At 37.5% G+C, this 25920-nt stretch overlaps 1 protein-coding gene, 1 non-coding gene and 1 pseudogene across 15 annotated transcripts in view; 2 read left to right on the forward strand and 1 right to left on the reverse strand.

Annotated features, from left to right (window-relative positions):
* The window catches only part of LOC147532293 (transcription factor IIIB 60 kDa subunit-like), a 25869-nt gene extending 19635 nt beyond the window's left edge, over window positions 1–6234 (forward strand). For 4 of the 13 annotated variants that reach the window (XR_015227330.1, XR_015227331.1, XR_015227332.1 and 1 more), the window contains 10 exons: window positions 242–406; window positions 480–593; window positions 1153–1237; window positions 1345–1466; window positions 3141–3221; window positions 3465–3593; window positions 3949–4038; window positions 4207–4260; window positions 4799–5121; window positions 5347–6234. Coding sequence is in view for 3 of the 13 variants with exons in the window: in XM_086646297.1 (XP_086502423.1) it covers window positions 242–406; window positions 480–593; window positions 1153–1237; window positions 1345–1466; window positions 3141–3221; window positions 3465–3593; window positions 3949–4038; window positions 4207–4260; window positions 4799–4978 (1020 nt within the window). In the remaining 10 variants the exon portion in view is untranslated. Of the gene's footprint in view, window positions 1–241; window positions 407–479; window positions 594–1152; window positions 1238–1344; window positions 1467–3140; window positions 3222–3464; window positions 3594–3948; window positions 4039–4206; window positions 4261–4798; window positions 5294–5346 lie in introns of those variants that run through there. The other 9 variants (XR_015227333.1, XR_015227334.1, XR_015227335.1 and 6 more) reach the window with 4 other exon arrangements.
* Window positions 6164–12495, forward strand: LOC147532294 (uncharacterized; annotated as a pseudogene). The gene is made up of 12 exons (XR_015227339.1): window positions 6164–6299; window positions 6413–6468; window positions 6542–6575; window positions 6842–6940; window positions 7015–7163; window positions 9122–9151; window positions 9276–9367; window positions 9732–9830; window positions 11306–11404; window positions 11633–11716; window positions 11902–11964; window positions 12151–12495. The product of XR_015227339.1 is annotated as an uncharacterized LOC147532294 (transcript).
* An 860-nt stretch (window positions 12496–13355) lies between these two features.
* On the reverse strand, window positions 13356–13428 carry TRNAA-AGC (transfer RNA alanine (anticodon AGC)). Its single transcript has one exon. It is a non-coding gene; the product is annotated as a tRNA-Ala (tRNA).
* Between the last annotated feature and the right edge of the window lie 12492 nt (window positions 13429–25920).

The raw sequence follows: 25920 nt of genomic DNA on the forward strand, positions 1-25920 counted from the left end.
GTCTTGAGACTAGATGATAACTTATCAGGCAATCCTACCGGTTCAAAGAAGTAATGAAAGGTTTTCATGATATAATATGTTGTCTTTCAATTATTTCTTGAATCTGTAAGGTGAGAAGCAAACCTCGCGAGGGAAAGTTAATTGTGGAGATCAAGTTTTTTCTCTTACATGCTTATGTTTTTCTATTTTGACTTTGTAAAAAGCTAAGATTATCTTAAAAAAAAAATCTTCCTTGTATCAGATTGAGGAGTTTAACTTGAGGGCTGAGGAGCTTGAAAGAGAAGCTTATTCAAACCCAAAACCAATTCCCGCGGCTAAATCATCTGACACAATGGAACTACTGTGTGAACACAAGAGCACTTCAAAGCATTTCGCCCATGGACTTTGCAGAGCCTGTTATGATGACGTAATTCCTTGCTCTTTTCCTGATTAACTTGTTTAGCTTTCATCATTTATCTTATGCTTTCTGGTTCTTGTAGTTCATTGAACTTTCCGGAGGACTGGATGGAGGATCAGAACCTCCGGCATTCCAGCGAGCTGAACAGGAGAGAATGGCCGTTGCAGCTAGCAAGGAAGCTGAAGAATCAAGTCTGGTTAGTTTATTTCCATCTCTAATAAAGTAACCAGATGTGTAGTTACTAATCGACTTTTCTAGTAATATTAGCTATATTTCTAACTTTTTCCTTGCTTTATAGTGTGGCGCTTTTGTCTGCCATTTTTTTAATTTAAAAAATGTAACTAGTTGAAGTGTTGAAGTTCTTCTTATTAGATTATAAGGCATAAATATCAGAGGATCTGCTATGTTATTTTCATCTTATAGGAAGTTATACATTTTGAACTCCAACTGATAGGTTTTTGAGGATGGAAATATCCAACTATGTTCAACGGTATACAATCAGTACAAGTTGAGCGTACATGACATGAAAATTTTCATTTAAATGATTTTTGTAATTGTATAGAGAGATTAGTGATGAGTTGGGAACCTTTTAATACGACTGTTCGGAGGTAATGTGAGGATGATATACATAATGAGGTGTCACTCTGACCTTGATAATTCAGGCTGGAAGTTGTTTCTGTTATGTTGTTTGTATTTCATAACTCGAGTCTCTCTTTTATATCTTATTACTTTTTTTGTGGGTTATTCTCCATTAGTTGGAGAAAGGATCAGTGCGCGCCTCTAAAGATGACCAGCATCGCATTGAAAATAAGAAGGCTGCTTGCCAATCACAAGACAAAAGTAAGTCGCCCACCTGTTATGTTGGTGAAAGAACTTCTGGTTAAAAGTTTATAGGTTTGCATGGCATCGATATTCATAATTGTTTCGGAACATGATTGCTTTTTAAGGTGATAAAATTGGACATCAGACAGTTGATGAGACTGCTTGCGTTCATCCGAAGTGTAATGAGGATATTGATACTGAAGCTGGGGATAAATCAGATACCTTCGATGATATTGATGATGCTGAGGTTGGTCCCTTAATTTTATTCCACTTAGGGTCGCCTAGGGCCCCCAAATTTAGGGGGCCCCAATTTACAAAACATTATATATAGATAGTATTATTATACGTATTATTTTATGCACAAATGTGTCAAGTCTGTTTGGGTAGTAGAGTTGGGAGATTAGTTAACAGGAAATTGGGTCGGAGGCCCAATTTCATGTTTTTTTTTGGTAAAAAAGACAAGTTATCTTTTTGTCCTTTTAGGCCCCATATATAATTTAGAAATAGGCTTGAAGGACAATTCTAAAAGCACTCCCATTTCTAATGCTGAAATTGTCCTTAGAATCTTAGCTTGCGAAGCTTTGCAAACTGGTTTGCACTGCTTTGCAATCTGATTTACAGAGCTTTGCAAACTGGTTTGCACTGCTTTGCAATCTGGTTTACAGAGCTTTGCAAACCCGTTTGCAGAGCTTTGCAATCCCGTTTACATTGCTTTGCAATCTGGTTTGCCTTGCAATGACTTTGCACACACTTTGCAATCTGATTTGCAGAGCTTTGCAAACTAGTTTGCACTACGCAATTTGATTTTTCTTGCAAAGCTTTGCAAACTGGTTTGCAATCGTTTGCAAACTAGTTTGCACTCTCGTTTGCAAACTGGTTTGCACTCTCGTTTGCAAACTGGTTTGCAATAAGGTTAGTTTCGTCTTTTCCCTATATTAGATTATTTACATAAATGCCATAGGGAGCTGAAGCCTACAAAAAGTTGATAAATCATTTTTAACCAAAACTCAAATTTTTTAGGGAGTTTTGGCCAAATTTCCCATTAGTTAATTAGTGAACGTAAGGTCACGGGTTCGACTCCGATGACTTGCATTATTGTTTAATTTTTTCCTTCAAAAATAGGCACTAAAAGTAAAAACGTGGATACCAATAACAAAGTTTCCTCAAATCTAACAGACACCTACTCATGGAAGCCTAAAAGGCATTAAAAAAATCAAATTAAATACATATTGTTATAATTTATTTTTTTTCTCTTTTCTAATTTCTCTTCAATCTCACATTTCTATTTCATTCCCTAGAATCTCTACAAGAGTTTATTACACATTTACACCTAAAGAATCATTTCGAGTCAACTACTTTTTGCATATTGTTGATCAAGCTATTTCATCTATTAAAATTAAGTTTGAACAGTTTTAGGTATATGCAAACACTTTTGGGGTTTTATTTGATTTAAAGAAGTTAGACAATAAGAATTTAAGGGTTTTTTGCACCAATTTTAGAAAGCTTTTTAAAGGATGAATGACACACCGACATTGATGAAGATGATTTGTATTCTAGCTGAACATAAAATTTTGAAGAGGGTTTTGCCAGAGAATGCTAAAAGACCAATTGAAGTGTCAGAGTATTCAAAATTAATGGAAGGGTGTCCGAATGCCTGGATCGCTTATAGAATTCTTTTGACCATTCCGGTTACTGTGTCTTCTGCGAAGAGAAGTTTTTCAAAGTTGAAGTTAATCAAGTCAGGGCCGGTACTGACTCCACTAGTTTATAGTTATGTCTTGATTCTGGAACAAGGTTTCCCGGCACTTCACTTGATGCCTCTCCATGAAAATCCCCGAGCCTTGAACGTGAAATAAAGCCAGTTGATATATTTGTTTCCACGATTAATTTCACCACTTGAAAAATATGATTTGTTGTATAGGTGGATGGATACCTTCACGACGAGAAAGAGAAGGTGATTAAAAAGATGATCTGGGAAGAGATGAACAAGGAATATCTTCAGGTAATCAATCATTTTTCTCATCTGAGTTTAGATACTATGAGCCTCTTCTCTTAGGAAGGCTGTCCACTTGAATCAGGGTCATGTACCAAATTGGTTTTGACTTTTGATTAGGACTATTCGAATTCATTATGGTTCAGATCATTCAAACTTTTCATTACTGGTTGATGTTATTTTTTTTTTGTTTTTTTTCCTTAAATCTTCTAATGGTTTAACCGAGGCAGTGTCGTCTGTGAATTGTTTCAGGAACAAGCAGCTAAAGAAGCAGCAGCAGCTGCTGCTAGGAAAGCTTATGCTGCAAAATTTCAGAATTGTTCCGAGGAAGCACTAGAACTTGCTGCAGCAGCTGCAGCTGGTGTTGCCAAGTCAAGAAAGGTACTTTCTGAGACTATCTACTTATTTATTTTTTTTTAAATCTTATTGTAACAGATTACTTTTAGATGGTTACGTGCTTTTAAGATGGCTAATCCATTGAGAAGAAATGGTAGTTGTGATCCCCATAACCCATCTTATTTCATGTTTTACTCTTTGCTTTGGATTGGTTGGGGCCTTGGGTACTGTTAGTTTGCAACAATTGTGGGACTAATTAATGTGCGGTTTAGTCCATGAAGACCTATTTGACTTCAGAGTCAAGAAATTGCACAAAATGATTTGGTGCCTTGTGAAATCACTAATTATATTATTTTTAAATAATTTGGTCATTACGAATAATATATATCCAAACGTGTAGGAAAAACAACAAAAAAGAGCTCAAGATGCAAAGAATGCACCTCCTCCTCAAACTGCAGCAGAAGCAGCTCGTCAAATGCTAACTAAAAAGGTAAATATCCCCATCCATCGTCAATCATAATCCGTTGCTTCCAATAATGTTCTTTACATTTACCAATTCGTAATTCATTTCTTTAAAGTCTAGATTTTCTTGTGTGCCCAATTTTACATTTTATAAGCATATTTCTGCATATATTTATATATGTTGTGGTTTTTGCAGAGACTCAGCTCCAAAATCAACTATGATGTATTGGATAAACTCTTCGAAGAACCTGTAAGTAGTTCTTTCATGTTCTTCAAACTACTTGATTCTATTGTGCTCTTACACAAGTCACAACTTTGTCATCGGTCTTACTGATCATAGAAGTTAAAATTAGGCGATTATTTCAGCCGAACTCATCTCGAAACATCACACAAGAAAGAAAAATATGCAATGAAAACTAAAATCTCTTTCTATTAATCTCAGACTCAAAACCACCATATTTCTTCCATGGTCTAGATTTTAGCAGATCCATTTTCAAATTATGTTGCCTAGGATGGAGTTGATACAAAAAATCTTGCTGCTGAAAGTTTACATTTGGTCCCAAACGAAAGCAAGCATTTTCTGTTCTTGCTATAACATTGAAAATCAAATCATTCGAGCCAAGATTATATTCACAAGATTGTCATTTTTTTCATCCAATTTTTTGTTATTCTGAAAATGTTAAAACTGCAATTAAGTAAAATTCCTCGAAGAAGCTTAATTTCACTTTTGAGCAACTCAGTAAAGGTAGATATTGTTTCAATGTTTTACTTTGTTACATACTTGGCAGACCACCAAGAAGAAACGAGATGATTCTGACAACACAAGCAAGGATATCAATGGTAACGAGGAAGAACCTACGTCAGATATCTTGGACAATGAAGATAACATATACGATGATGATGGTGATGATGGTGGTGATCCACTTTACGCAGAAGAAGTGTACGAGGATTATGGTTATGAGTTTTGATCTTAGAAAAGAGCTTTCTGTTTTTCATAAATTTGAGGAATCCGGAGGTGTTCGAAAACTGATCTTCAAATAAGAGAAACTACTAATTGGTTTTTCAACAATCACCCTGGTCCCGTCCTGCCATGATAGAAGCTCAAATAGAGGTAGCATTTCCCATTTCTTCTTAGGGATTTTTGTTTTCATAAGTTTAATGTTTTTATTCAAATTTTTTATTTGTCAAAGGTATGGGTATTGTTGTAACAAAAACTCAAAAGATAAATATTATTGTGGCCTTTTCTCTATATATTTAATAAAAAGAAATTCTCTTCTTCAAAAGATACTGAGTTAGAAAACAAGATTTTGATATTTATTTTACATCCCCAAAATAGGTTGTCTTGTGTTCAATGGATATATTTATCATACACGGAGAGAACGAAATGCTTGCATTTTTCAGGGAGTTAGGAACTCGATGGAGGAGATTGTTAGACAAATTACAGAAGAAGTGAGAATAAAAGCTAGTTCTTGGGTTGGTCAGGTACTTGATACTCCGGCGTGTAGAGAACTACTTGGACGATGGAGTATTACCCTTCCGTTCAAAACATCCGTTACTAAAATCTGCAGGTGGGAAGGTCCAGAGAATGGATGGACTCTAGTGAACGTAAATGGTGCATATGACGCGGAGTCAGCCAGATTCGGGGCAATCTTAAGGCGAAGTACTGAGGAAGCAAAAGTGATGGCGGCTTCATCGACGAAGCGTGAATCAGTTTTATTGCATGAACTTAAGGTGTATTGTTAGGATGACGTCAAGGCAATATGACTAATGTAAGTTATATCGGCGACTGATTTGACAAAGGTAGCAACAATTTTGTCTAATGATAATTTTGTCCCTCCATGGAAGACTATACGAGTATGGAATGAGATACAATATTTATGGGGTTTATTTGAAGAGTTTTGGGTAATTCATGTATATCGAGAACTAAATCAACCAGCAGATTACCTTTCGAAGATAAAGCTGAGCAATGGTGTCCTAATTCTGCAGAGTAATGAATTCCCACGAGCATTAGTAGATATTGTAGAAGCAGATAGAAGCAGAGTCATTAGACTCAGGAGAACTTGATGTAATTCTTTTCCGTTTTTTTTTTGTTAACCGCTTACTAATGCATGTTCTAGAGAGAGAGAGAGAGAGAGAGAGAGAGAGAGAGTTTACTAGTTCTTGACCTAGGGGGGATATCTGATTGCAATTTCCATTAATCAAAGGAAGCTATGATGATAGTATATATATTTTCATTGTTTTTACTTCCACTTCTCGGAATCATCATCTTCATGTTCGCTACTGCAGATGGTAATATTCTCCCTCTCTCTCTCTAGAGCTCTCTCTCTCCCACTAGAACTCTCTCTCTCTATATCTTAATGATTTCATTTCTTCTTTCTCTTTTTCTTTTTGGTTCTACGAAGGCGATTTCACATTACTATCTAGAGGACATGCGAAACGTGAAGAAATTGAAGATAAGGTAGGACTTAGGCGGACTTATCTTCCTTAATACCTCTAACAATCTGACTTTCTTTTTCTTCTTCTGAAATTAGGTTTTTTGGATCACTGGCGCCAGCCGAGGAATTGGTAAGTTTAGTTTGAAGACTGGTATATAAATTTGGAATTCTACTTAATTGGTGGAATATAAGAAATAATACTATTTGATTTCTTCTTGGGAAGCTTAGAGTGGGTTTAATCATTCTTTCACATAAAAGGGTAATTGTGGAGTAGGTCTTTTCTGTAGATAGTCTTCTAGATATTCGCGCTTATTGAACAATAGAAAAACAATAATTCTTAGCTTCGTAAATGTGTTTTCGTTCTCTTCTTATATCGTGTGTTACTTGTATTTGTAGGGGAGGTTCTCTCAAAACAACTTGCTAGTTTAGGGGCCAAGCTCATAATATCTGCACGAAATGAAGCTGAACTACAACGTGCCAAAATGCAACTTGTTGGTATATTTCCCGTCATACATTTCTTTTTCTTTTTATATTGGCTTATATTCAAGAATACCCTTCCCTTATCATAGGCAAACATCCACCGGATGGGGTAAAGGTTTTACCTTTGGATTTGACATCTGGCGAAGGGTGTCTTAGAGAAGCTGTGGAAAGAGCAGAGTCCTTTTTTCCTGGAAGCGGTGTGGATTATATGGTCCATAACGCCGCCTAAGAACGCCCAGTAAGTTAAATCAATTACTAGCATTTGTTTTTTGAAAATTAGAATGAATATATAAGAAAAAGATAAGTATGTACAAGGGGGGGGGAGGCTTAAACGTGATGTTTCACGACATCCAGGCCTCCCAATTCACTACTACATCTATATAAGAAACATTCTTAAATTTGTCAATTCTCCTAACCCAAGAATAAATGACACCCTTAACATCCTCAATGTCCACGACTGAGTTAAGGTTCTTTTCCTTGAAGATCTTGTTATTTCTGTCATACCAGATACTCCATACAATCGCAGCTGGAACTAATTGCCAGACCTCCTTTCTATGCTTCCTCTTGGACAGACCGTCCCACTGAGTTATCATCTTGTTGATGGACTCAGGATGGCACCACTGGGTTGCCATCGACTTAGCAAAGTAATTCCAAATGCTGGCTGCCACCCTACAATGTAGGAATAAGTGGTCAGCCGACTCTTCCTCGTCCTTGCATAAAATGCATCTATTTGGGATTTGAAATCCCCTTCTTTTCAAAGCATCCACTGTGGGGAGTTTGCGAACTAAGATAGCCCACACAAAGAATCATACCCTCGGTGGTAGGGCCTTGATCCAAGCTGATTTAGATATGCAAGGCTCCAGGAGGATACCATCTATATCCAGCCTCTTGTAACAGTTGGCAACTGAGAGGGGCTCATCCTCCGCGTTACTCCAAACTCGGGTATCCGGCTCAACCGTGAGTTTTGCATCTTGAAGGATTTGCAACAAGTGAACATATTGTTGCATCTCCCAGTCATTTAGGTTTCTCCTAATAACGATATCCCAAGTGTCACTGGCAGTATTAAACATTTCTGCCACTGTAGCCCTTGGCCTAACTGCTAGCCTGAAGACATCAGGGAAGCTAATGCTTAAGCTGCTCGAGCCAATCCAATTAATAGCATTCAGTATAGGGTCTACTAATCAAGCTCTCTAAAAGTAAAAACACAATAATATGGTGATAGTTAGAACAGGAAAAAAGGAAATAGTGAAAAAGTAGTCAAATCAGTGAGAAGATAGATGAGGTAAATGGGCACACAATGACTACATGTGCAAGTGACTCTTGTACTTGTAACACAACGTATGGTTTGGCTTGTTGGCACATCTGACATTTTTTTTTTGAAAATTAGATTGAATTAGAAGAGGGAAAAACTATACAGGGGGGACGAACAAGAAAACGGGTTGCTTAAGTTAAGCTACAATTACATAACCCAGGCCTCCCAATTCCTAACAACATCCAAAAAAGAAGACCATTTAAATTTTGAGGAACCACTGATCCAGTAGTGAATTGTTCCTTTTACATCTTCCACATCTACCGATGAGAAGGAATTAGATTCCTTAAAAATTTTATCGTTTCTATCCTTCCAGAGATTCCACACTATTGCGACCGGCACCAGATTCCATATTTCCTTTTTGATGCGTGGTTTCGTGATGCCATCCCATTGCTTGAACATGTTTATAATGGTGTTAGGTCTGCACCATTGAATTTTGAGCGATCCCATAAAATACTCCCATAAGTTCGAAGCTATCCTACATCTGACATTTCTGGTAATCCGAATTACTTATGCTTAAGGCTTTTGAGCCTTTGTGGATAAATCCTTCTTTAAGAGTATAGCCTTAAGATTGCACGTTACTGCACTACTATGTCGGTTGTGCACATTTGTCATATAGTGGTTACAACTTGTTAACCATAGGATAAAATAAAATAGAGGAATACGTTATGTACAGTTCGAGAGTTTTAAGAAACATGATTACTATGTCATACCTTCTACTAGCTTACTGGAGGAAATATAGAACGAATTGTTGTATGCTAGGTGCTAATGCTGCACGAATATCTTTATCATCAAAAAGAGGCTACAAGTCATATATAGTAGTTAACGTACTTGAATTGGCAGACGATTCCCCACTCACTTGTTACTACTATTGCTCAATGTTGCAGAAGACCTCCGCTTTGGATAAAAGCCTGAAGGTATCGGACCAAAAATACTTCTCCGCCTCACATCTCAATGGAGTTTTACTTTTCATTGTTTGTCTTCTCGTGGTAAGCATTCAAAATTACCTTGACATATTACTTTTTTTTTTTTTCTGACTAGGCTATCTTCGACGTAAATGTCAGTGGGACAATAACTATCACGAGGCTGTTGGCACCATTCATTTTGAGTAGGGAAGGGGTCATTTTGTTGTGGTATGTTCAAACTACCCATCTAAGGACTGGTATATGCAAACGATGTTAATCTTAAACAATTCAATTATTTTTTTGAAACAGAAACAATTCAATTTATTATTGTGTCATATTTAATTGTAGTCAATCGCGGTGTTATGGTACCTCATATTTGGTTATATCTTCGATATAGTTATCCACTTTTTTTAACAGTATTCCGATAAATTGGTGATCAGTGATTGCGATTTTTTCAAACAATATTCTCCCTTCAGTGTCATTTTCCATGTAGGCAGTCTTGTAATCTGTGGCTGCCACCCCCATGTGTGTGTGTATATATATATATATGTGTGTGTGTGTTTCTGTGAACTAACTAAAATTTCATTTGTAGACGAGCAGTGCTGCAGGAAAGACACTTGCTCCAGGCCAGGCTGTATACTCTGGTTCGAAGTATGCCCTAAATGGATATTTTCATTCATTACGTTCAGAGGTATAACTTTAACAATAATTTTCTGGATTAATCATGATATTGCGATTATGTTGCTTCTTATATGTTATTTGATGTATCAGTTAGCCATCACTCGTATAAGTTCTGACGCTTTATTTGTATTTCCTGACATATGGCGACACCATGTAGGAAGAAATATGTTTATGTGCCAAAGAAACGCAATGATATGTTGGTCAAATCACTTGAAATCAATAGTATAATTAGCAAATAAGATTATGTGAAGGACAAGATATTTGTTTAACTTTCTGGGAGAAAGGTATAAAAGGTCTTCACCACAAGGACAGACTTTTTGACATTTGATTTTACAACTTATAAATGTCATTATATAGTGTGTGTGTGTGAGTTGACAAAACAAAATTTGGGACACATTTATTACCAAATTCTGTGATCAAAATTAATAGGGTTCCGTAACAAATGTGTAGGAATTTAAGGTTGAAAACAACACATGATCGGCATAACATCATTCAACTTTTGATTTGTCCATTTACATGGTTTAAATTTTTTTAAGGCGGACTTGGTAAACTTTAATTTTGTAAGAGGCGAAGTTAGCGTGCGCCATGTACCAAGTGAAACAGTATAAGGTTTTAATGCAAAACAAAAAAAAAAACAGTATAAGGTTTAGTGGTATAATATCAGATATAGCAAAAATATATCAAATGTACTGGAGTGGTTAATGTAGCTTTTTAGTGGCATAATTCAGATTTCTTTGTAATACTGCTGCATATGGAGTTAAATGGGCTCACTAAAATGGTGCAGCTTGTAAGCATTACTGCTAGAGTGCTAGGTCTGGGAACCAAATGAATAGAGCTCCAACTCTAGGACCTCTGATCAACGTTTAAAATACGTTTTTACGCCTCGAGGCGGCACCTCAAGGTGTATGCCTTGATCGTTTTTTTATATCATTGCCTCTAATCAATTTATAAAACAACACATCTGGAATCTCTCTTTACATAAGATAGGCCCTTGTAGTGAAGTTCTGAAATTTGTGGTTATGCCATAAAATTGAGTCGCTTAAGCAAGGTGCTTAGATTGTGATCCACAGAAACAGTATACCTTTTATAAATATTTGATTGTGTATTGGGTATGATGTGGTAGTTCCTAATATCTCAATAAACGTTCGGTTCTGTATCTCTATGATCTTCTGCTCAGCCTCATACACATCAGGTAAAGAAAAGGAGAGAAGGAGTCGGACCATTGATAATAGATCTGGTTGGTTTTTTGTTGTCTTGGGATGATCCGACATTGATTGTGGATGGTACAGGTCATTGGTTGAGCTAGCTTTTGGGATGAGGGTGTCCCAAGACTACCCAACGATGATTTATGGGTGTTAAAGCATTCTGATCCTTCGTGTGGGCATTACAACTCATTGTTTGCTTATGTAGTTTATTACTTTTGTAACAGGTCTTGTGGATGTGAACATGTAACCCTGCTTATTATTCTGTTTTCCTCGTTTACAGCTCCACAAAAAAGGGATAAAAGTAACAGTTGTTTGTCCTGGACCCATAGAGACATCAAATGGTTCTGGAGCAAGCTCTTCGCGGAATGGTTCCTCTGGGGTATGCATATATAACCCTGACCTTTTTGAGTACTATTGTTGATACTAATGAAATGAACCAGAAATTAAATCGTACCACACAGTAGTATTTGTATAATAATAACAATATTCCCCATTGAAAAAATCAACTATGGCTGAAATAGGCGTTAACAACCACTTCTGCTTCAAAGTGTTGCAACTTTTTCCCAGTTTTCGATCATTTACGAAATCTTTATGTTGGTTTTTACAGAAGCGTGTTTCATCAGAAAGATGTGCAGAGTTAACAATTGTTGCAGCAACCCACGGGCTGAAGGAAGCATGGATATCAAACCATGTAATAACTTCCCATTAGTTTCGCCTTCTAATTTGTGTCAATGCTGATTAATTATCTATCATATAACTTCATGTTGATATCCTAGAATTCCAATATCTAATTGTTACTTCTATGAAAACATGTGAAGGATTAGATACCCAAAATTTTTTCATTTAAATTTCTGACAGATTTGTTTCTTCTCGCAGCCTGTAATGGTTATGTATTTGGTGCAATACATGCCAACCATTGGCTACTGGTTCATGGACAAGGTATGTTAGATGTTAATATAAAAGAAAACCTTATTATGTCCATCCTACTAATTTAGGCACATCTCGCCCCGTGAGTGACGAGTGTTTTACTTCATGTTTTAATCTCAATCATTAATCTAGTAAGATCAAAACTGATCTTTATCTGATACTCACTTGTTCTTTTTTACGTTCTTATGGTCAATTTAGGTTGGGGATAATCGAGTACAAGTTGCAGCAGAGAAGGGTAATACTTATTCATGGAGCTTGTTGTTTGGTCATAAGAAGAAAACATCATGATGAGTGTGTTTAAGCCTCGTTGCAATTTCATGCCTAAATCTGAAGAACAATGGCTCGTAATCAGTCGACAGTAAGATATTGATCCTGAGATTCATTACAGGCGTATACTTGGTTTTCCGTTTGTCCATGGTAGTATGACTCATCCCAGCCAAATGATTGGAAATTTTACTATTATAATTTTTTTTAATGTTTAGAGAGATTTCTCAAATTTGATGAAAGATTATTAAGATCTCAAATTGGTTCATTTGATTTAAATGCCTTCTCAATTGATGTTTCATAAAAAAAAAACTCCGCATGAATTGGAACGCTCTCTCCTCACCAATAACTGTATAAAAAGTAGTACCGTCGCTATCGTTTCGTCCATCATTTACTAACTAGAATAAAAAGATAATCAAATCTACTAAATCATTGACACTAACAAGTAATTTTGTAGTCCACCCCCTTTTGATGTAGCGGTGCTGCGGTAGGATATCCCTCTTAAGTCCACGGGGTCTTGAGATTGATTCTCGGTGGAAGCAGTTTATCTCCAAGATTTATCTCAAGGAGTCTAAACAGCAAGTCAATTATACGAAAGGGGGTCCAAACATCGAATCTCCCAATTTAGCCACTAAATGAAGTAATAGTTTTCGGGCTTTAGGCCTCTTTGTTGTTGGGCTTCAGGTTTCTTTGTTGTCGGGGCTCAGGCCTCCTTAATCATTGGTTTAACTTAGGCGGTTATCACATCTTGTTGATGTATCAATAATGCCTTGTAACGACGTCGATTTCTCAAAAAAAAACAAGTAATTTTGTATACCTAAGACAAAACACATAAAATATTTGAAGCACCACTATTTTTCGGGAAAATTTCACGTGTTTCCCTCCTAAAACTGATCTTTTTCAAAAAATAAAATAACTCTTCAAATACAATGTTCTAATAGGAAAAAAAGTTGTAAGAAAAGAACGATCTCCATTAGTGATGGAGGTCTATCAAGGATTGAAGATGACATGGACACGAAGAAAGGTAAAAAGTTTGAAGAAAAAGGTAAACAATAAGAGTAACTTAGAAAAAAAATAATATGACATAGAATTCTTCTATTATATTGTTGTTTTTCAAAAAGACTGCCGCAAACTCAAAGTGGAGATGCGGGGTATCGATCCCCGTACCTCTCGCATGCTAAGCGAGCGCTCTACCATCTGAGCTACATCCCCTTGTTGGATTTTCAAATACATTTTACCCTTCATATCCAAATGGACAAACAAAACCAGACCCCTGCCAACTGAGTTACTTCTGCACCTAAATAACATCACTACCACCACCTCCAATAGCAATACCACGACTATCACCACCACCACCACCACTATCCAAATGCACCACTAGCAACAGCACAAACATGCATCTCCGGGGTGAAGATGACAAAAGAACCTAACACTTTGCAAAACGAATTTAATGCTAACGTACAGGTTGTTATTCCAATGGAAAATGATCCTCATCCCGGCACGAAACCCGGCCGAAACCCGGCGGGATGTGTATCACGGTTGTATTCCAATTCAGCCATGATAAAGTTCCATCTTTCATTAACCCTTACAGATAAGCTCTTATGTACTACAACTTTGTACCTATAACTAATAAAAATTTGTGACAAAAACACATACTTCAAAATCAATTAACTTTAATCGTCCACACCTCTTAGAGTAGTAGTTACACACCCACTTTGCAATTTGGAGGTCCCAAGTTCGATCCCATGGAGGTGAAAATTCAGGATTTATAGAATTTGGATATAAACAAGGTCAGATTAATCCAAGAGTTATGAACATGGATAAGGAAGCCTCCAAATAAGGTTATTTGATTTAAGAACATATGAAGGTACACAAATTATATGACACAAAATTTTGATTCACTTGGAAATCTTCCTATAACTTGAAGTCTCAAACATTGAGATCATAAATGAATAAAAAAAAACATCTACATTAACTACATCAACAACGAATTATGAATATAATAAGATACAACACTATAGCTACTATTATATAAGAATAGAACAAAACAAGCAGAAGCAACATCAAGCCAAGTTCATCCTTGACTTCCAAAGGCTTATCTGTTTCATCTCTAATCCTTTTGACTCTCGTACTAGCTAGTGATTTATGTCTGAACCCATAAATTTGCATTATTTGATTATCCCCAAAATTGAAAGCTCTACCCATTTGTTTTATACATATCTCGACTGGGTAGTCACCGGATTTCCCACAAGGTTTGCAACCAACAAAGTGAGCTACAAGGATCCATCGGTGGTCGCTGAAACCTGGGTGGTTTTTGTGCTCTCTAAGAGAACAATAAATGAAATTAAGTCAATTTTCGGTAGTTTTCTGTGGACAGGAGGATCTACACCGGAATCGTGCGGCAATTAAATGGGACGTGGTATGTCTGCCCATGGAGGAAGGAGGCTTGGGAATTCGATGTATTGAAACCCTCTTTGAAGCAGCAAATATGCGACATATATGGGATGTGGTGAGTCAGAATAATACTCTGTGGGTTCAATGGGTTACTAATAACCTCATAAAGCGTCAAAAGTTTTGGACAATGGCAATACCTCGTGAATGTTCGTGGTGTTGGAGGCAAATTTTTGGGAATGGTTCAGCTACAAAGTATTGGGAAGATATTTGGCACCCAAGAGGATTGCTTTAAGATGACACAACTGTCAATTTCAGGTTCGACCCTTATCTTCATCCTAAAGCAACAGTTGCAAACTTTCTAGGTACTCACGACTGGACATTTCCCACCTATATCGAATCTTTGCTGGGAGATATTGTGACGGAAGCCCGAACCCTATCAGTAGACATGGAGTGCGAAGATGAGAAGATATGGAAACCTAGTGACGAGGGGGGTTTAAACTAAAGGCCACCTATGAAGTCCTACGTCCTCGAGGACCTCCTCTTGACTGGGCGGGACTAGTATGGTTTGCTAGCAATATACCATGTCATAGTTTCATCTCATGGATTGCATTGCATCGAAGATTGAAAACGAGAATGCGACTTGCTGCGTGGGGGGGTGGTTGAAGACCCAAAATGCCCGTTTTGCCAAGTGGAGAATGAAACAGACTTCCATTTACTCTTTGGGTGTGTCGCGACACAACCTATATGGGAACAGCTGCTCCAGAAATTGGGTTATGTTCACCAAAGTGTCGATAGCTGGGAATTATAAATTCAATGGTGTATCTCTCAGTTTAAGGGTGCCTCCTTAAAGAGTCAGTTGGGTCGATTGACTCTAAATGCCTACATTTACCACATCTGGCGAGAGCGAAACAAGTATGTTTTTGAAGGGAAGTGCCAACCACAATCAGAAGTGATTCGTAAGATCAATGAAGAAATTATTATTAAAATAAACAATGGTACAAAGCGGATAGAAGCTAGCATAGAGACCAGCGACATTGTGGAAAGGTGGAATTTGAGTCTAAATGTATCCCACCCAAAGTATACTGCTATTAGGTGGGTTGGTCCAAGCCCATAAACTTTTCTTCTCAACACAAATGGGTCTTTGGATACAGACAGTGCGGGTTATGGAGCAATCGTTCGAGATCCAACAGGTCAGATTTTAGCGGCAGCCACTGTTGGGGTCCCTCCTTATAATTAAAGGACTCCTAGTTGGAATAGGATTTCCCTTATTCCTTGTTTGGGGAAAAAATAGAAGTTTCTATTTTTTCAAGCCTAAAAAGGAAATCCTATTTCTATTGGTAAACCTCCCTATTTATCATTATAAAAGGAAATGAAAGGGAAGAGATTATTAACAACAACTTCCAGAACAAAGAGAAGTCAGAGAAAGAGAGATTTCTGAAGTGGTTCTTTCAAGAGAGATTGAAAGAGCAAAATATTGGTTTGAAGAAAAGAAGATTATTAATCTTGTGAAGCAATTTAGTTTGTGGTTATCTTCTTCAACCTTTAGTAATCTAGGATTTGTTCTAATCCTAAGGAGTAAGAGATTTCAGTTTCTTTGTTTCTTTGTTCAGTTTATCCACCATAGGTTTGGTGAAGAGTTGTGTAACCCATTATTATCATTATAGTGGAAGATTTCAGGACTAGGTCCCGTGGTTTTTTACCTTCTATCTTGAAAGGGTTTTTTGCCACGTTAAATAATCTTGGTGTCTCTACTTTTCCTTTCGCATCGTTTATCTTCATATTCCTGAACAAGTTAATTAGGTTATTTTTCTTAACAGCCACGACAACGACAACTAAAGGAACAATTTTCTTGCATGAGCTCCAAGGAGTGGAACTGGGCCTTCGAATTGCTAAGGGCTAGGGCCTAAACAACGTGGAAATACGACTGGATTCGAAAAGTGTTACTTCTTTACTCACTAAACCAGCCCACTCAGTTCCGTGGCGAGCAAAACGGATGTGGAGACGAGTTCAAAAGTTGCGAGAGCAGTTCACTAGTGTGATGGTTGTAGGGATTTATACCCTTATACTAGTGTTTATAGCGGATAACGACATCTAATGTCTAACACTAGTATCCCCAAGATCATCATGCAAAACTAGTAATTAAACTAATGGAGATAGTAGATTACCTTAATCGCTTTTCCCTCGAACTAGTTGAATTGATTAAAGAAGACCAAGAGCTTCAAGTGTAGCTCCTCTACTTGGGACACGAGCAATCAATTTGATCTCCCACCTTGTTGTATAGCTAGCACACCAATGGTGGTTGGAAAGAAGAACACCTTCTTCTTTGACTAGATAGATAGTTAATGGGAATTAGCTCACTTTCTCCTCTCTACTTGATGTGGTAGAGTAAGAAAGCTTAGAGAGAAATTCCACACCTTATTCTCTGCCCTAAGAGTGTTTATATAGAACTCTAATAAGAATCCACCTCCTTTTAGGTTTCCCAAAACACCCTTTAGAATAAGATTTAGGGAAATAGTCGAAAATAGCAACTATTGGTATTTTCTCAATTCCCTAAGGAGGAGGTGTCCAAACACTACGAAAATTGGCATATATAATGTTTATTATATCAGCAACTAACCCTCCAAATTCAGCCCAATCCGAGTCCTAGAAGTACCCGAACCGGTCTAGGCCCCAAACCCTGTTTTTGGCCTTTTTGTGCTATCTTTGCCTAATTCCTTTTTAGGCCTGTGAGATATGTTTATGGGACACTCCCATGATTATATCTTACTCCCACTAGTCATATCCTAGATCAATTTGTCACTCTTATGTGTAACCCGTTGTAGGATCTGATCGAAGTTAGCCGCGAATTACTTCATAATTCGACGATCGTAGTTGGTCTCTAGCTACAACTCTACGATCCCTAAATCAATCGGACTTGATGATCTTCCACATCAATTGTTCTATCCGACAAATTGTCCGCATTGTCACCTTGGTCGAAGGACATCTCCTTCAACTCCTTCAGACTCCCACTTGGACTTAGAACAAGTGCAATGCCTCGATTCCCGTGTCAATTTAGTATCCCATCCGATACGTCACGTCATTCAGACTTTCTTGATATCCGAGTACAACTGTAAAATACAAACGATTAACTCCTAATCCGTTTGAGCGTGGCCATGCATTTTCAGTTGCTACTCATCAAGTGGCCTTGAGACACTTTGTACCTAATGTGATTTAGGATGACACAATCCATTCTTGTGCTCCCACTTAACTTCATGTCTATCCTGTTCTTCCCAGTATCCGTCTTTATAACCTCCTTTTACGGCGCGGCGTTTGACGGAACCAAAATCGGACATTCCTTTCATAAGATGAGTGGAGCACTCATGTTTTGAGGAATCTCTCCAATTGTCTTTATGAGAAGTATTGACGTTCATCACGAGTGATGTACTTCTCATTTGAGAGTTATCCAGTGTATATATAAACCTTTTACACACCCACGTAGTCGAATAGAATATACTATTCCTATAGCCCATGAAACTGCGCTATCCCATCGACTCCCGTGCTAGTCTTCGTGAGTCATTGTTGTCCATGCAATGACCTGGACCAGGGATTTGATAATAAATATTTCAAGTTCACTTAATAGGGTTTCATTCATCAGATCACGTATCTGACAAACCTATTCGGAATGTTTTATCATCAATGGACTGTCGTTTAAACACTAAACCAAATTTAGACGACTGGTGAAATAATTCTATTATTTCTGATAACGAGAGTTGTAAATCTGAGCCTCTTTCGTAAAACTCTTTTTACCCACTCAGTTTTACTTGTCGAGGTTTAAAATTATACCTCATGCCTTAGACTCGTGTATGACTCTCATACTTTGTCTTAGGTGACAGTTTAGTTTGACTACGGATGTAATCCGTTTAAACTTTGCTAATTATCAATTAATTTGAAGACCGTTATCTTCAACCTTGATAATTTCTAGTAACTTTTACTAGAGTTAAGGCTTTTAATTCTTTATGTAGTATTTGCAACAGTTCCCGGCTTAAAACACTTTTAGCCTACTTTCCTTCCATGTCTGGAAGTTTGCTACGATGACATGTTCATTTTTTTTTGTACTACTTCATCCTTTAGCCTTCTAGGATGTTTCTAAGTAGTTTTTCGATTTTCAAATCCGAATTTGGATATTTAAATGCTAATCATATCCAATATGATTGACTTTATGTATTCGAACATAAATCTCTCTCATGCTTGTTTGCTACATCAGTGTCTTTTCAAACTTCGATTTAGCAACGCTCTTAGTCATGAGTTTTGGGTCGAAATTCTTTTAGACTTTCCGAGTCTTAGATTTTCTGTTTCGGATCTCAAGCATCTCAGCGTAATGAGTCTCTCCAATCCTATCATCCTTTTGATCTATGCTTATAGATCTTCAGATGCCCAAAATGGCATTTCATCCTTGTGTGTGGTCCTTTTATTGAGTCAGTGTGTTCACTGTTACACAACATCTTATGTCGTACTCAATCTTTTGTATGTACTCAGCATACGGACCCGGAAGGTTTGTTTCTCCCACTTACCTTCTTGAAACTCGTGATTTAAGATTATCTTCATTCCTCAGGAATCAAACTTCTTTGATTGCCTTTTGAATCGAAGATTCTAACTCTTGCGTGCTTTTAATCCGTCGATAGATTTCTGAAGCATGCCTATGGACATAACTTGATTGGAAGAATCTTATTCTTCTTGTCTAGTTTCGGGAAACATGAATGTTTCCATCCTTCTCAGTTTTCTACTTTGGAAAATCAATTTAGGTCTTTTGTTGACTTAAATTATCAAGCTTCATGTCTTGACGAGATATGGATTCCACGATGATTTTGGCTTTTAGCCAATATCTAGAGTCAGTTTCCGTTTCTGCGCAGGTCTTTTATCTCTTCAGAAATAACCTTTATTTTCTGAGTCTTTAAGATTTTATTTTTGACCTTTCAGGGCTTTTGAACAACAACTTGGAATTTTCTCAACTACTTTGAGATATTCCTTTAGAGACACTTTCACTCGCTTTGAGAGTTCTTCTGCGAATGCCATTCGCTTTTGTGCGGTGGGTTTACAAGATCATATCTTTAACCTTTCCTTTTCCGAGGAGCCGCAGTTTGTTGCTCTTGGTCGAATTTAATCGTCTTGTACAAGTTTCATGATTGTTCTTCATGACCCTCCATGATTTTTCTCATGATCGAATTAAATCGACTTGTACTTTTCTCCCACTTATTCTTGTAATAATTAGCACTTTTCTCCCAGACTACTAGGTGTGCTAATTACTATAAGAATACTATCATGAGCAACAAACACTTTGTTCTCTTGATAGCTTGTGGAAAAAGCCCAAATTTCTTCTAAAGAAATTGCGTCAGACTTTAGCTAATTTTTTGTAATGCTTTTACAAGCTTAGCTGTTAGACGGACTTCGGTAAGTGTGAAAACAATCGTTTCTAGAATATGTCCCAAAATATTCGGAAGACTGGCTTAAACCCATCATTGATCGAATCATGCATAGCAGTGTTCAATTACTCCCACTGATTCCACCATCCTTCAGATGTGTTCCATGGAGTGAGTTGGGAAACGGTTTCTCAACTCCTTTGATGGTTATCAAGTGTTTGACTCAAGTTTTCACCACTCCAATCTAATCGGACGGCTTAAATTCTCTTGTCAAAGTGATTCTTTACTTCGGTTTGTACTTTGTTTGAACCTTTCAAACATTCTGACTTATACTTTATGATTTGTACGTTTCCATACTTCATGAAGTTATCAGCGTACATATTGGAATAGCTCTCGTTAGCTTCTGCAAGTAAACTTATAGGTCTGCATAACACTGTATGAGTCCTAATAGATTACTAGTCTCTATGCCTTTTGAATAGGGTGACTTTGTCAATTTAGTCCTTAAGACCTAATTGACAATGCTGAAGTTTAGTGAGTTTGAATCTCTTGATTTTAGCCATTATCAATGTTAACCTTCAGTTAATTTTACCACTGGTTTAAAACATCAGACGTTTCTAGAAGAACAAAATAATCACTATTAAGCTCTAATCTAGATCAGTGTCTAAAAGAAGACTTTGATCCCTTTCAGCATCCTTAGCATTACTGCTTCTGCTCCCTTTTGGATATTTACTTCTTTTAGTCAAGTATGTGATTTCCTTGAGCTTTACCGAGCCGTACATCCGGTATAAAATACCTGATGAAGAAATTTTACGATACTTGTTTTTAACTTTGTTAACAAGGATGTTGGAATCGGAATTCGTAATTCCATTCCTTATGTCCTCCAGGTGCTAAGGGTAGTTTCCTCTTGAATGGTCTAGCCATTGTTTGGAAACATTCACAGTAATGAGAAATACTCTTGATCATGTACTCGGTAACTGTTTGCCTTTTCTTCGATCAAATGTTTGTCTCACTTGACTGACCCTTTGCCCTTTTGAATCTTAAGAGCTCTTTCTTAGATTTTTGTACCAAATCTCAAGAACCTTTCTTAGATTGGATATTCCCGTATGTTCTGCTCAGTTTGTTCGTAACAACCTGAGTGACTCATCTAAGGTTTTATCTATCTTTGTTCAATCGATATTGAATTGGGTGATAGATGTATTCTGTTGTCTTCCGTTAGGATGACTTTCAGATTGCCTTGGAGGTCTCGTACCTCTCCATTTATGACTTCTGTGGGAAATTCTTCCTCAGTTTGTCTTAATGGTTATGCTAGCATCCATTACTCTTCCAAAGAGAATGTTATAAGATTGCTTGCAAATGGCTTTTGACCTTCTTCGGTATGAGTCAACATTGGGATTGGGTATTCTAGTAAGCTTTCCTTTTGAATCTGAGAACTATTCTCGGATTCATTCTTCCATTCTAGGAAGTGGATCAACACCTACCTTAGGTGTGATTTTAAAGTTGAACCGTTTTCATGTGTCATCTTAATTCTACATAAAGAAATGGCAAAGTTTTAAAACTCGTTATCGTTTTGAAAAACTTAGTTTTCCCACATTATTCAATAAAAAATCGTCCCCGATTGAATAAGTGATTCCAAGATCTCAGTTCTTCGGAGTAAAGCGGACGAAGGCCCTACCCTTTGACTCCGTCGTTCCGGGTGAGTGAACTACTTCACTGATCATACCTTATGACTCTTGGTTGATAGATTTCGTTAATGAATGACTAATCTATCCTTTTTCCTCGAGTATCCAAGACTCTCTTGCTGATCTCGTTGAGTAGAACCATTTAGACGTGTAGGCCTCTTCTATAGACCTACCCGCATTGTCCCAAGGTAGAGGAGGTACTCTGCGAAGGCCGACCCACCTTCCTCGAACAAGGGCGCAACGAGTGTCTTAATCTGGATAGGCGATTACTCAAGATTACGTTTTGGGGACTTTTACGCTAGTCTGGCGTTTGTTATAGTGAACTATTTAGCCTAACTAACATCCACGACATAAAGCGTAAATAAGTAAGTAAATGCGCGCGAGAATGTAAATCAAGCAGACATGGATCCTAGTATGGCCCCTAACCTAGAAGATCTAATCTCCTTTGGTTTTCTTCTTGTTTCGCCTTTTGGTTCGTCTTAGATCATCATCTTTGAACCTCCATTGATTTCTCCCACTCGCCTTTGGATTTCATCCTCGAGTTTCTTCAATGGACTCATAGACCCTAAACTCTAATTACAAGATTCTAACGATTCGCAGATCGTATAAACTTGAAATTAAAATTAATTACAAAGCATGCACCCATCCGTGCTTAAAACAAGAATAAAGAAATAAATCTATGGCCATACTAGTTTCCCGCATTCACATCACATGCAATCATATAATATATCAAGGCTAAGAATTATATATGCATGATTATCTTGGGAGATACTTTTGTTGACATCACATGTCACATTACGGACCTTAAGTCTAAATTCGAAGAATTCAACTAATGGTGCGTTCCGATTTTATCTTTTATGATTTCTAAAATCATCTTTAAGAAAAAACTCCGTTTTGGGCTCGAGAAAGCTCGGGTCAATTTCGGGAAAAATATTGGTTCGATTCTTAATGATTTCATAAATCAATTTAAAGAGAAATCCGTTTTGGCCTTCTGGATGGCCCGGATTGATTTTGGAATTATTTGGTTGGAATCGGAAGAAATTTTGGCAAAAACTCCCACTCGAATGATGGTCCCTTTTCGTGGTCCGAAAAGCCTCGAAAAAGCCCGGGACAAGTCCTAGACAAGTCCCGGCCCAAGCCCACAAAAGGGCTCGGACAAGGTCCGGACATAGCACGGCCCATAGGGCCTGCATGTCCTGGCCGAGGCCTATCAAGGCCTGGTCTCGTCCTGGCCGGAGCCAGGACGCTAGTCCATGTACCAGACGCGTCCTAGACGTGTTTGGTGCTGGACCGGACCAGCATTAGGTGTCTCGGACCTAGTCCGAGACACCCAGAACCTCCCAGACGCATCTCCAAGACGCGTCTGGTTGAGAGCTCTGGATGCGTCTCAGACGCGTCCAGGAAGCTCCCTTGCAGCTGCTGATCGCGTCTCAAAGATGCGTCCCCAGTAGCTGCTCTAGACGCGTCCAGAAGACGCGTCCAGAAGACGCGTCCAAGAGCTTCTGGTTGCAGCTGCTCTGGACGCGTCCAGGAGCTTCCTGGCCGGACACTAGGGTTTTTCAAAACCCTAGTTTCCAATTTTTTTTTTCTTATGCAACTCTAAGTTGCTATTTTCCAATTTTAAAACTTATCTAAAATTTTGAAATTCCTTTTAGAACACTTCTAAAATTCTTTTAAAACTTTTAGAAACTTTTAAATTTTCCAAATTTGTTTTGGGAGTTTCCTAAACTCAAAACAACTCCTTTTAGAACACTTCTAACATTCCAAATTTTTTGTTTTTCAAAAGTTTCCAAAACTTAAAAACAACCCTTAATCAAACCAATTTTGGATCAAAATCTAGGTTTTTGAAACTTTTTCAAGAACAAATTTTGAAATCTATTTGAAAAATTCTTGAATCCCATTCAAAATCAATCAAATTCTTATGTTTAAAACTCTTTTAAACATAACTATCAACTTAATCAAGCATGGATTAGTTCGAAATTCAATCAAATTGAGTTTTTAAAACACTTTCAATCATCAATTTGATTCTCAATTTGAAAATTTTATGGAATCCCATTCAATAATATCAAATTATGAGTTTAAAATACTTTTAAAACACCTTTTTAAATACTTTTATAAACTCAATTTTCAAACTATCAAGCATATCATATATGAATTAGTTCGATTCTTAGCAAAAACTAGTTAATTGCAAGAGGCTCTGACGCCACTGTAGGGATTTATACCCTTATACTAGTGTTTATAGCGGATAACGACATCTAATGTCTAACACTAGTATCCCCAAGATCATCATGCAAAACTAGTAATTAAACTAATGGAGATAGTAGATTACCTTAATCGCTTTTCCCTCGAACTAGTTGAATTGATTAAAGAAGACCAAGAGCTTCAAGTGTAGCTCCTCTACTTGGGACACGAGCAGTCAAAGAAGAACACCTTCTTCTTTGACTAGATAGATAGTTAATGGGAATTAGCTCAGTTTCTCCTCTCTACTTGATGTGGTAGAGTAAGAAAGCTTAGAGAGAAATTCCACACCTTATTCTCTGCCCTAAGAGTGTTTATATAGAACTCTAATAAGAATCCACCTCCTTTTAGGTTTCCCAAAACACCCTTTAGAATAAGATTTAGGGAAATAGTCGAAAATAGCAACTATTGGTATTTTCTCAATTCCCTAAGGAGGAGGTGTCAAAACACCACGAAAATTGGCATATATAATTTTTATTATATCAGAAACTAACCCTCCAAAATTCAGCCCAATCCGAGTCCTAGAAGTACCCGAACCGGTCTAGGCCCAAAACCCTGTTTTTGGCCTTTTTGTACTATCTTTGCCTAATTCCTTTTTAGGCCTGTGAGATATGTTTATGGGACACTCCCATGATTATATCTCACTCCCACTAGTCATATCCTAGATCAATTTGTCACTCTTATGTGTAACCCGTTGTAGGATCCGATCGAAGTTAGCCGCGAATTACTTCGTAATTCGACGATCGTAGTTGGTCTCTAGCTACAACTCTACGATCCCTAAATCAATCGGACTTGATGATCTTCCACATCAATTGTCCTATCCGACAAATTGTTTGCATTGTCACCTTGGTCGAAGGACAATTGTCCTATCCGACAAGTTGTTCGCCTCAGAGCCCTGCTTCGCATACCAACCCTGTCTCAGTAATCAACTTCGCCAACGGGTCCAAAATTCGCCGCTGAACTTGTAAGCGGGCTGGCGGGTCGTAAACCGGATGCGATATCAACCCACATTCGAGTCACTTCCAACATCAACTCTAACCTTTCCTTTTTGTCCCGTTGGTGTCCAAATATCAAGAAGATGAAGTGTCCATTGACAATTTCCAAGCAAAAAACTTCCAGTGTTCAACCCGAACCAATTCTTCTCATCGTAAATCATTTCGTTCCATCCATGCATCACAAAGTTATGATCTTTATATCTTTCCTATGGAATCTCAAATGCCATATCAGTAAACAAAGCATCACTATCCATCCACCAAATAAATTCCACCTCTGGATGAGACAATAAAAGCTTTCTAATAAGCGGTAATTTCGCCTAAAAATCCTGCCATTTCTACATCTAAAAGATCAAAATTGTAGAAAACCTCAATCCCATGAAGTCTACAATAATCAATTTTGTTCTTAATTGATTTTCAATAAGTAATGATCTCCAACAGGATGCTCACAAGGTTTTGGTGATGACCCAGTAACTAAAAGAACCCTAGGTTTGTTAAGACCAATAGTTCCACGAAGAACAAGTATGGTTAAGAATAGACAGAGAAGAGTAATTTTACCATGACGAAGAGTTCTTTCAATTTGTCGAACTCTACGAGCTCCCAAGCACCAGTCAAGCATTCCTCTCTTTCTCTCTCTCTCTCTCTCTCTCTCTCTCTCTCTCTCTCTCTCTCTTCTTCTCCTCTCTCTCTCTCTCTGTCAGAGAAATGGTGGAAACTGTGAATAATTACAAACCCTAACCCTAAACTGTGAATGGTGATATAGAAAATAAGAGTATTTTAGAGAGAGAAAGAGTTTATTAGGACACAAAGTTTGGTTAGTTACAGTTAATATGCGCGTAAAAGGAATAGATTACTTTCGTTTTAGCTCACAGTTTGTGACAGACTAACTGTTTTTACCCTCATAAGTTTTTCGTATCCTGTTTTGGCCACCAAAACTCAATTTTTTTTTTCTTTTTTTCAAAATTGCCCTTTTGTTATTATTGTGATTTTGATGTTTTTAAATTT

The sequence above is a fragment of the Eschscholzia californica genome, unplaced genomic scaffold, assembly GCF_041429995.1.
Source record: "Eschscholzia californica isolate CP2 unplaced genomic scaffold, dmEscCali1.0.p SCAF_6, whole genome shotgun sequence".
Taxonomy (NCBI): domain Eukaryota; kingdom Viridiplantae; phylum Streptophyta; class Magnoliopsida; order Ranunculales; family Papaveraceae; genus Eschscholzia; species Eschscholzia californica.